The 12,129-nt window shown below is 35.9% G+C and overlaps 1 protein-coding gene across 1 annotated transcript; it reads right to left on the bottom strand.

The window, feature by feature from the left end:
• Positions 1-2,039: 2,039 nt before the first annotated feature.
• On the bottom strand, positions 2,040-2,983 carry LOC308346648 (olfactory receptor 4F21-like; the record flags this gene model as incomplete). Its single annotated transcript, XM_080809703.1, is given in 2 exon segments — positions 2,040-2,966; positions 2,969-2,983. Coding segments are annotated over 2 exon segments (942 nt in total).
• Between the last annotated feature and the right edge of the window lie 9,146 nt (positions 2,984-12,129).

Below are 12,129 nucleotides of genomic sequence, written 5' to 3'. Positions count from 1 at the left end.
ATTTTAACTTAAGAGCATTGGTAAGTATGTGAGAGGTCTTAGGGAGAACAAGCATGTACTTAAATTTATACTTAAATCTCTCATTCTGAATGTAGATAATGGGAATAAAGGCAAATGAGCTTTGAAGGGAGAAGACACATAGTGACTCATACTCGGTTTGAAAAATGACATGTGAAGACTTAGACAAGAACGGTGACATTTGGAAGAAAGCAAAGGACATATTTAGGAGGTGTTTAGAGGTTGGAATTAATATGATTTGCTGATTTATTGAATATTGGCGATTGTGGATGGAGGAGTCCATTATTACTCCTAGATTTTGCACTGAGAGACTGGGTTAATATTGGTGCCACTTACTGTGACTAGGGACCTGAAAGAAGAACAGGCTTGAGGATAAGATAATTAGTTTAGTTTCAGATATGCTGAGTGGGAGATGCCCTTGAAGCATCAAGCCAGTAGGCAGTTAGATTTATGAAGTAGGAACTCAAGAAATAATACCCTGGCTTAAGAATAAAAGCTAATAATAAAATTAGCCGAGATGGTAATTAAAGCCAAGAGAATGGATGTCCCCTAGGGAAAGAATACGGAGTGAGAAAAGACCAAAGTTGCAATTCTGAGGAACACTGAGTTTGGTGGTGGAGCAGATGAGAGAACTCAGCAAACTGTTACTGGGAAGGAATTCCCCAAGAGTAGGAGGGAAAAGCGGGAGACTGTACCATCTCAGAAGCCCAGTGGATTGTTTGTAAGAGGGAGTGGTTAACAATGATCAAGTAAAGGACTTCCCATCCAGATGAATACCAAAGCATTAAAAGAAGTATTAATGATTAATTTACATGGAGTAAGCAGAGATGTTATTGAAAAGGTTCCTGGAGAAACACTGGACAAAAAATATAGGCATTATTTTCCTTAATTGAGTAGATTTTATTTACAGAGAAGTATAAACAAATAAATGAAAACATCTGTACTTTAATAAAGCACTTATTCCAAATGTAGAAGTGCTCAATCAAATTGAATATGCCTTACCACTTTTGGCTTTTTATTTATCTAAGATACATAAACTTTGGGGGAACATTTTGTCGGATCAGCAAACCATATTCGAAGAAGCCAGAATCTCTAAACATACATCTTAGGGTGATTATTCTTCAGTGAAACAGCTATTAGTTTTAAATTTTAGTTAATTAAATTTTTAAATATTTTATTTATTTGAGAGACAGCACAAGCTGGGGGCAATTGCAGGGAGAAGGAAAATCAGGCTCTCTGCTGAGCAGGGAGTCCCACATGGGGCTCAGTCTCAGGACTCTGAGATCATGACTTGAGCCAAAGGCAGATGTTTAACAGACAGAGCCACCTAGGTGCCCTGAAACAGCAATTACTTTTATGGAGTTTTTTTTTTTCTTTGAGAATAAACTAGGATAATTGAATATTTGAAAATCTTCATCTTTAGAATAGTAGAAAGTGAGACAAAATTTCAGAGATCTGTGGTTTGTGTTTATTTGAAGTATTTATAATGCAAAGAATTACACTTCTCTATTTATAGCCAATCAAATCTAAACAACTAAAATAGCATGCTTAATCTAAGTAACAAATAGTTGATTTTGTTTCTTATTCTAAGTTAAACTCAAACTAAAATAAAAATTAAAAAGTAGAATTTATTGATTTTGATTGACTCAAAGTTACATTTTATCTATTAAATCCATAAGTTACCATGAGATATATTTATCACTTGTTTGACATATGTCTTCATAATTGAGAGTAAATACAATTAGCAAGTCACAGAAAAAGGTATTTGAATGCTAAGTTTACTCCTATAAATCAGCTCAGTTTTCTTTCTCGCCTTTCTTCTCAATGTAAGTAGGTGATGTCAATTTATTCTCTGTCATTAGCAAAAAAAGTCACCTCTGACTCAATAATCAATTTCTACAGGGGGACTTTTGTTGAACTATCATAACAATAGTAGTTCTTACCATTGTAATGATGATAATCACATGACTTGCAGTGTTCTTGGTGAGCCTGAAGCATGTGGTATCTAGATCTGCTCCAATTCATTGTGAGATCCCATGAGGACCCACGATCCGTTTGCCCAGTCTTCTCATGGCCGCTCCCATGTCTTTGTTTCTTAATGTACAGATGGCAGGATTCAAGAGGGGAGTGATAGCAAAATCAACAATGAACAAGTACTTATCCAGTGATGTTGTGGGGAAAGGCCACGTGTAGAGAAACATGCATGGTGTAAAAAACAAAATCACTACAGTGATGTGAGGTGACAGTGTGATAAATGCTTTGGATAAGTCTCCCGAAGAACGTTTCCAGACAGTGACCAAAATGAAGATATAGGATATAATTAAAGAGAAGAAGGTAGCCATGGATATAAACCCACTGTTAGCAATGATTACAAACTCTAGCTTGTAGGTGTCTACACAAGCAAGTTTCACGACCTGAGGAAAATCACAGTAAAAACTATCTACTTCATTAGGGCCACAGAAGGGCAAGTTTATGACAAAAACAAACTGAGATACAGCATGGATTATCCCCACTATCCAGGCAGTCACTACGAAGGAAACACACGTTTTGGGGCTCATGATGGTCAAGTAGTGGAGAGGCTTACAGATTGCAGTGTACCGGTCATATGCCATGGCTATGAGCAGCACCATCTCACCTCCACCCATGACATGAATAAAAAATATCTGTATTATGCATTTTGGAAAGGAAATGATTTTGCGGTCAGCAAAAAGATTAGTGATTGCTTTGGGCACTGTGGTAGAGGACAGACCTAGATCAAGGAGAGAGAGGTTGGCTAATAGGAAGTACATGGGAGTGTGTAAATGAGAGTCAATAATTACCATGAACACAATGAAGAGGTTTCCCAGGATAATTCCCATGTAGAACACAGAGAAGAACCAAAAGAGAAAAAGATGCATCGCCCATGAATTTGAAAGTCCAGTCAATACAAATTCAGATACCACAGAGAGACATTTGTTGTATCCATTGGCTCAATCAGTAGAGAAGATGCTGAAGTATTCTAAAGGTAGAAAATAAGGCAGAATTGAGAAATATGGGAACTGAACATTGATATGTTGTTTGCCCATCAACGATTTTGTGGAAAATACGTGGCAAGTGTCTAATCTAAAAGTTCAAATACATACAGAGAGGACAGGGGAAAGGAAGGAAAAAAATAGAAATGAGATAATCAAAAGTTAGGCTAGGATGACAGGGAAAGAAATCATGTGAGAATAAGGCAGGTAAAGTGGAGGAATTAGGAGCAAAGAGTAACATCTTCCTGGTAGAAAGCTTCTTTACCACGCTCATTGAATAATAATTTGGGCTTCTTCTGTCTTCTCCATATATATTCAAGAAAACGTCTTCTGTGTCATAAATAGTTAACCATGATTTGAATGTTCAAACCCTTAATCATATTTGTGCACAGATACTGTAGCAGAATGTACTCTTTGATTATTCTTTTACTTCACACCTGCAAAATTTCAGGCATTAATCACTCATGCAATAGTGAATAGTGACCAGACAATGAGTGTAAGAGTGTTGACTCTAAGAGCAGTCATAGCTTAAAATGAATAGGCTTAGTCCTCTGATAGTTTCCAATATTGTGACTGCAACCAGTGCCTTGGGTAATTAAAATGTACCTTAAACTGGTGAAACGCTAAATCCCAGAGTGTCAGCAGACTCTGAAAAAGGGCTTCTACTTACTTTGCTAGGATAGAGATTTTGTGCTTTTGATAGGTCTATTTTAGGATTAATAAGTGGCAATTCAAACACAAAACTGAGAGATTGGTGACTTTACTTAAACAAAATGTTTAATCATGATATACTAAGAGCATGTGAAAACTACATGACCCCAGAGAGTCATGGAAGATAAAGGTCATGAGAGCTTGTCTTCAAGTATTTGAAGCTTAGTTTAACTAAAATGCTATTTGAAGGTGAGTAAAATGGCTACAAACAACTTTTTCAAGGGAAATATCTGTTATCACTATGGATAAATAGAAAGGTTAAAGATGGGGAGCATAGATGGTGCAGTCGGTTAAGCATACAACTTCTTGGTTTCGGCTCAGGTCGTGATTTGAGGATCGTGAGATAGAGCCCTGTGTGGAGCCAGAGCCCCATGTGGGCTCTGTGCTCAGCAGGAGTCTGCTTGAGATTCTTTCTCCCTCTCTCTTTGCCCCTCCCGCTTGTGCTCCCCCCCCCCCTCAAATAAATACCTAAATCTTAAGAAAAAGAGCAAGGCTGAAGATATGTATAGATAGCTTGTATTTGGATCCATTCATTATTTAATGTAAAAGGAAAAATTAAAGGTACATTTCAAAGAAATGATTAGAAATGAGAAGATACTCAGAAAGGGGGATTTGATAAGATGAGCTAGGCCATCATAAAGAAGCAAATTTAGACTTGTTGAGATGTCTGCTAAATTATTAAGAATAATTATTTATAAAAGAATATGCATTTGATGTGCTCTTTATACACTACAAAAATATGTAACTATATGAATCAACATTTTAGATCATTTTGGATAATGACATTTTAGGTGCTTCTAATAGTAAAAATGTTGACCATCTATGTTTTGTTGTTTTCTACATTAGCCATGTATTTGTAATAAAAATTATGAAAAGGAGGAAATGGACCTACAAATACGGAGAATAAACTGGTAGTTGCCAAGGAGAGGGTGACTGAGGGATGGGCAAAATAGTGTAATGGGTAGTGGGATATAAAACTTGCAATTATGGAGTAAATAAATCACTGGAATGAAAGTTACAGCACAGAGAATATTGTCAATGGCACTGTAATAGCATTGTATGGTGAGGTATGGTAGCTACACTGTGGTGAGCATAATCAAAATAATAATAATTATGAAAAGGAATTGGAAGGAAAGCAATAAGAGAGGGGCAAGAACAGGAAAAAGAATTCTATGAAATATATGGTTGGAGTAGAGTATGCATATATGTGATAGAAATCGATTATTAATTATTACTATTGTTATTATTATTTTGATACCAACATTCCTCAGCAAGTGATGATTTCTGGGGATACTATGAAGAAAACCTTCATGTTTCATATCTAATTTTAACCAGAAAGGTACAGGCTTCCCTGCTTAGAGAACATTAATATACATGAATGAATTTTGGGTCAAGGAGTATAATGACTGGATGGCATTTTACAGAATGCTGGTGTGTTTGTTATTTGGAACAGGCAAGTCCTACACCAAGAACAGGAAAACACTAACCATAAGCCACTCTTTGCCTTGCCAACTGAAATTTCCGTATATTTCCTTATAGTCTCTAAAAGAGAGAACACCTATCTGTTTAGGTATTTGATGGAAATTGCCACACTTTGTAAGAAGGTAGGTTCTTATTTTAGCCATGGGTTGAAATATGAATAATCTATGTGACTTGACCATGGATTGGTGTCAGAGGGGCATGTAGCCAAGTTTTGATGAGATACAGAACAATGACTTCTGTGGAAGGTTTTCTTTCCCAGATTAAAATACAAAGATTAATGTAGAGAAGTCTCTTCTAGCTCTTCCATTCCTGCATTCGATATTAATGTGATGCCCAAAGATGCAGCAATCATGACCTTTGAGAGTCTACATGTTAAAGATGATATTATGAACAGATAGAAAAATAATCCAGTCTAAAAGGTCTTTGATGGATGTCAGCAAATGTCTGCCTTCTTAGGACACCTGGGTGGCTCAGTACGTTAAGCGTCTGCCTTTGGTCAGGTCACGATCCCAGAGCTCTGGGATCCCGAGCCCAGCATTGGGCTCCCTGCTCAGTGCAGAGCTTGCTTCTCCATCTCCCACTACCCCTGCTTGCCCCCTCTCTCTCTCGCTCTCTCTGTCAAATAAATAAAATATTGGGTATTATGGAGGGCGTGTATTGCATGAAGCACTGGGTGTGGTGCATAAACAATGAATTTGGAACACCGAAAAAAAAATGAAAAAAATATTTATAAAAAAAGGTCTACATTCTGATATCCTATAATGGAATAAAAAAAAAAAACTTTAAGAGACTGTAAGTCAGGCATTGTTAACTTCCTGAAGCTGAATGCATTTTTGCATTCTTAGTCTTTGCATAACAGAGCTCTCTTGTTTTTTCTCCTACATCTCTAACTTCTTTCACTGATGCATGGATTTTTTTTCCTGCTTATTTTTGAGGGTTCCTATGTAACTCAGGAGACCTAAATTTTTTTTTTCATTTCAAACATGCTTCATTCTTTTAACTACTCCCCACTTAAAAGATTTCTATATCTATAGCTCTATTCCTGGACTCCATATCCAAGACTGTACTTTAGTACATAAATGGACATCCCTCGAGCACTTCAAAGTTAAATTGTGCAAGTCTGAGCTCATGATTTTATCCCCTTTTTAATGTCTTGGGAAATATCATGACTATTATCTCTCAGGTGCCTAATCCAAGAATCAAGAGGCAACTTTTCTCCCCTCTCACCTTATATGACAGACAGGAAATTGTACCTCTTGAATATTTCTGTTTTGTGTCCTGGTCTTCATTTCCACTGTCAGTTTTATTTCAGATTTATATATTTTTCATTTCCGAATGATTTCTCTCTCCAATCTTAGCTACGTTTAGTCTCATTTCTATACTCTGCTTTCAGATTTATCTATCTAAAACTCAAATATGGTCCTATTACTCTCTACTCTAAGCCTTTGGTTCTATCATTCAGGATATTTAAAATTCAATTGTGGTGGTGCCCGGGTGGCTCAGTAGGTTAATTGTCTGACTCGGTTTTTGCTCAGTTCATGATCTCAGGTTTATGGGATCAAGCCTTGTGTCTGGATCAGCATTCAGCACAGAGACTGCTCAGGATTCTCTCTCCATCTTTTTCCTTCCCCATCTGCACCTCCCCACCCTCTCTGTCTCTCTCAAATAAATAAAAATATACTATGGACTCTGAAAAACAACCTGAGGGTTTTGAAGGGGCGGGGTGGGAGGGTGGGGGAACCAGGTGGTGGGTATTAGGGAGGGCACAGATTGCATGGAGCACTGGGTGTGGTGAAAAAACAATGAATACTCTTACGCTGAAAATAAATAAAAAATTTAATTAAAAAAATATAAAACCTTAAAAAATAAAATTCAATTGTGTATCTTCTAAGAAACTTTATGAACTGAACACATTACTATATATTTTTTTCACATTTCATCTCTTTCATATACTTTCATGTATGCTATTCCTTGTCATTACAAAGTGGAACTGTCTTTGGCTCTTAGACCTAATAACTTGGTTGCCATTTTAGTCCTGTCACTTGTGAGTTATATAAACTAGGGTAAGGTAGTCAGTTATGCTGATGATATTTATTTGTCCATAAAATGAGAGGTGACTAACTTCACCAGATGTTATGAAGATTTGAGAGTACATGGGTATAACTATCTGACAGAAATGTTAATTCCCCTTTTCCTTTATCCTTCAAACTTCGATTAAATGCTAGTTACCCTGAAGTATTTATTGATGATCCCATGCAAAATAGTGTCTATAAACTATTGTTAAATCTTGTATCTTCTTTTTAATAAAGCATATTATAATTTCTTATGGATATTAGTCTTCCTATCACCTACGCCTTCTTTGAGAAAAGAAATCTTTAACCAACTTTGTATACCCCAGTAGTTAGCACAATTTCTGGCACAAGGTAGGCACTACTAAATGAGAATCTTCACTGACATTCATAAGGGAAAGTTCAAGAGACGTGGCAAGAAAATCAGGTGCTTAGAAGCCCCTAGGGGACGTATAGTGGAGAAGAAATATTCACCAAATGACTTTGTGAATTGACCTCATTGACACCTGCACACTGATGGGAGAGTGGAAACCAGTCTGGAAGCCAGTGACCTCCTTGCCATGACAATGTCCTCACAGAGTGACCTCAACACCCCACAGTCCCATGTAGATCTAAATCTAATACAATAAAACTAGCAAAGGTACAAACTTTCCTCTTCATTTTTTGCCTCCAGCAAAATGTGTATAGTCATTACAGATATCTGGAACTTTCCTCAAATTATGGTGTAGTATTATTGCATGCTACAGAAATATTGCTGAACAGAAAAGCATCACCATAGATTTGGAAAAATTCAGTAATTTAGAAGGACAGGAGGGTTATCATAATAACCTATGAAAAGCTATTCACTACATGTATGAGGAACAGAATGTTTATGTACACTTAAAACTATGTTTATAGATTTCAGTGCACATGGAACAAATTGGAACTTTGGATGAATGAAACTGAAAAGATGCATACTTTGTCATTAAGTTAAAAAAGATTATAAAACACAAAACATCACATATAATGTAAATGTATATATGGAAATATTTAGACTTTATACCACAGTATCTCTAAGTTGTGGGATTTTAGGTGATTTTATTTTTTCCTAAATATGAACTCTTTTTTTCTATATTTATTATAAATGATATTTGTAGATTTTCTAATTTCCAAAGAAAATTTGAAATTAGTCAAAGTAATAGGAAAAACGATATAGGAGCAATTTTATAAGTAGCATTATTATGTATAACTAATAGCAAACGTACTGGAGACAGACTACCTGGATTCGAATCTCCATCTCCTTGGTTTATGGACTACGTGTCCTTGGGTGAGTTGCTTCACTTCTCTGTCCCTGAATTTCCTCAACTGTAAAATAGAAATGATAACAGTACTTACTTTATAGTGTTGTTGTGAGGATTAAGTGAGTTAATACATGGCAAACAGTGGAACATGCTGTGTCATATAATAAGTATTCAGTAAGTTTTTAAAAATAATGATGATTTTTAAAGACTTGATTATTTTTGCTTTCCACAGATGCAGATAGCTTGCTCTGCTAGACTGTGCTCTGTCTGAATGAAATAGACAAAACAAAGTTTTATTTCCATGAATCTAATATCATAGAAAAAAAGGGATGGAAAATTGAAGCCCTTTCACATATCAGTTTAATAAAGATGTGGGCTCTTTGAAGAGAAATTAACCTAACAATACAATTGAAATCATGAACATGAGACCTGAATATTCATATATATATATGTATATATATATATATGTACTGTATAAGTGAAAATCATTCAAGTAAAGAGCATGAGCAGAAAGAACCTTGAGATAGAGAGGAAAAAGGTTTGGGAACAAAATGTAACCAGTTTTGGGGGAGTTAGAGAGCACGTTTCATTTGCACCTGCTCAGGCACAGGTCTCACTCAGCAAGAGCTTCAAGAGATTGAAACACACAGACAGTTCACACCCTTTTGAATCACGACCGTTTCTTAAGACAGAAAGTTATAAATAGTTCCTACCATTTGGAAGGGAGTCATTTAGCTGGAGTAGATGGTAGGACTGGGTAGAGTCTATAATTTCTTCTAATGGAAACCATGTCTTTGTGTACACTGATTTTCCCAAAGGTAAATTATCACAACTTGCAGAAGAGATCCAGGGAAACTGCACAGTTTGATGTGGTGATCTGTGACTTTGTGCTTTGATAATTTTTTTTTTTCAAATTAGAGAATGTTAGGTTTACTTTAGTTGCCCATTGTGTTATTGCGAGTTACATGAACCACTGATAGTATCAGTTTGTCACCACTATCAAGTTTAAAGAAACTATCCTCTTATACTCTTAACAGCTTATCTCTTGCGAATTTTGAAAAATAATGAATTAATATTTGAACAAACCAGGGGAATTCCAAAAGTAGTGCAAATTTAGATTTGAAAATCTTAGTTGGGGGGCATCTGGGTGGCTCAGTGGTTTAAAGCCTCTGCCTTTGGCTCAGGTCCTGATCCTGGGGTCTTGGGATCAAGCCCCGCTTTGAGCTCTCTGATCGGCATGGAGCCTACTGCCCCCCCCCTCTGCCTGTTGCTCTGCCTACTTGTGATCTCTGTCAAATAAATAAATAAAATCTTTAAAAAAATAAAAAAGAAAATCTCAGTTGGTATTTTTAACAACTTTATGGAGGTTTAATATTCTGCCATCTCATAGCTGTTTTGAATCCTTGTAATGAATTGAAGAGTAGTTATGTACTTAAACTCTCAAATTCAAATGTAGTCATTTAAAAATATCTTTATATCAATATATATTGTGTCATTGTTTTCATACTTTCTTTCAATATTTTATTGTTTATATATTTTTGTTTTTGTTTTTGTTTTTGCTTCCCCCATTTTATTTTATTTCTTTTCAGTGTTCCAAAATTCATTGTTTATGCACAACACCTGATGCTCCATTCAATACGTGCCCTCCTTAATACCCACCACCAGGCTCAAACCCCCCACTCTCCTCCCCTCCAAAACCCTCAGTTTATTTCTCAGAGTCCACAGTCTCTCATGGTTTGTCTCCCCCTCTGATTTCCTCCATCTTTTAATTTGGCTTTCTTTAGTTTTTTGAACGTATTTGTCATAGCTGATTTGAAGTTTTAGTCTGCTAAATCCAAAATCTGGGTTCCTTCAGAGATAGTTTCTATTGTCTATTTATGTCCCTCTGAGTATAGATATTATTTACTGGTATTTTTTGTATATTTCATACATTTTTGTTGAAAACTGGATGTTGTAGGTAACATGATATAGAAACTGTGAATTCCAATTCTTCCTCACACCTGGAGGATATTTTATTTTATTTTCATTTTATTTTTTATTTTTTATTAACATATAATGCATTATTAGCCCGAGGGGTATAGGTCTGTGAATCACCAGGTTTACACACTTCACAGTACTCACCATAACACATACCCTCCCCAATGTCCATAACACAACCACCCTCTCCCTACCCACCTCCCCCTGGCAACCCTGTTTGTTTTGTGAGATTAAGAGTCTCTTATGGTTTGTCTCCCTCCCGATCCCATCTTGTTTCCTTTTTTCCTTCCCTACCCCACAAATCCCCCACGTTGCCTCTCAAATTCCTCCTATCAGGGAGATCATATGATAACTGTCTTTCTCTGATTGACTTATTTCACTCAGCATAATACCCTCTAGCTCCATCTATGTCATTGCAAATGGCAAGATTTCATTTCTTTTGATGGCTTCCTAGTATTCCATTTTATATATATATATATATATATATATATATATATATATATATATATATATCACATATTCTTTATCCATTCATCAGTTGATGGGCATCTAGGTTCTTTCCATAGTTTGGCTATTGTGGACATTGCTGCTATAAACATTCGGGTGGATGTGCCCCTTTTGATAACTACCTTTGTATCTTTAGGGTAAATACCCAGTAGTGCGACTGTTGGGTGGTAGGGTAGCTCTATTTTCAACTTTTTGAGGAACCTCCATGCTGTTTTCCAGAGTGGCTGCACCAGCTTGCATTCCCACCAACAGTGTAGGAGGGTTCCCCTTTCCTTGGAGGATATTATAATGGATGTTTCTTTTCTTTCATGTTAGTTTTTCAAATTTAAATTCAACAGCCAACATATAATACATCATTAGTTTTTAATACAGTGTTCAGTGATTCATTAGTTGAGTATAGTACCCAGTGCTCATCATATCACGTGTTCTCCTTAATGCCCATCACCCAGTCAACTTTTTATTTATTTTTTTTTTTGTTTATTTATTTATTTTTTTAGGGAACAAGTTTATTTTGATTTTTCTGAAAGTATCAAGAACTATGAAAAATAAGTTAAATATTTGGCCATACCAAAAGCAAAATACAAGTAAAAACAACATTTAGAAATCATGTGTGACCTTACACAAACATGTTTCAAGATACTAAGTATAACACTCTTTCCTCCACAGATCAAAACAAGTTTATTAAACCACAATACTGGAGTTTTTAAAATTGATATATCTTAAAAAAATTAAAAGGAAATAAAAAGAAACCACTGAATTTCCACCCTGGAAATTTGTCATTTATAAAACAATATCCTCAAATGTCAGTGACAATAAAGTTGGGAAACCTTTCACATATCAATAAAGGAATTAAGGTTCCAACAGAACACAGTGCTTTACAGCTGGGGAAGAAGAGCTTTTGTCACACTCAGGTCTTACCAAATACAAATAAATATAAGGTTAAAAACGAGCTACTAAATCAAAACCTTTCTGTAGAGTAGCAGCTTTCACAAAGTAAAAGGAATCCAGTTCTGCAGAATTAGGCGTTCTAAAAGCATATGGCCACTTTTATTCCCAAATTCCCAGAGTCTTGCA

Source organism: Martes martes (assembly GCF_963455335.1).
Source record: "Martes martes genome assembly, chromosome: 7".
Lineage (NCBI taxonomy): Eukaryota > Metazoa > Chordata > Mammalia > Carnivora > Mustelidae > Martes > Martes martes.
The sequence above is the reverse complement of the archived record's forward strand: the minus strand, read 5'-3'. Positions and strand labels throughout refer to the sequence as shown.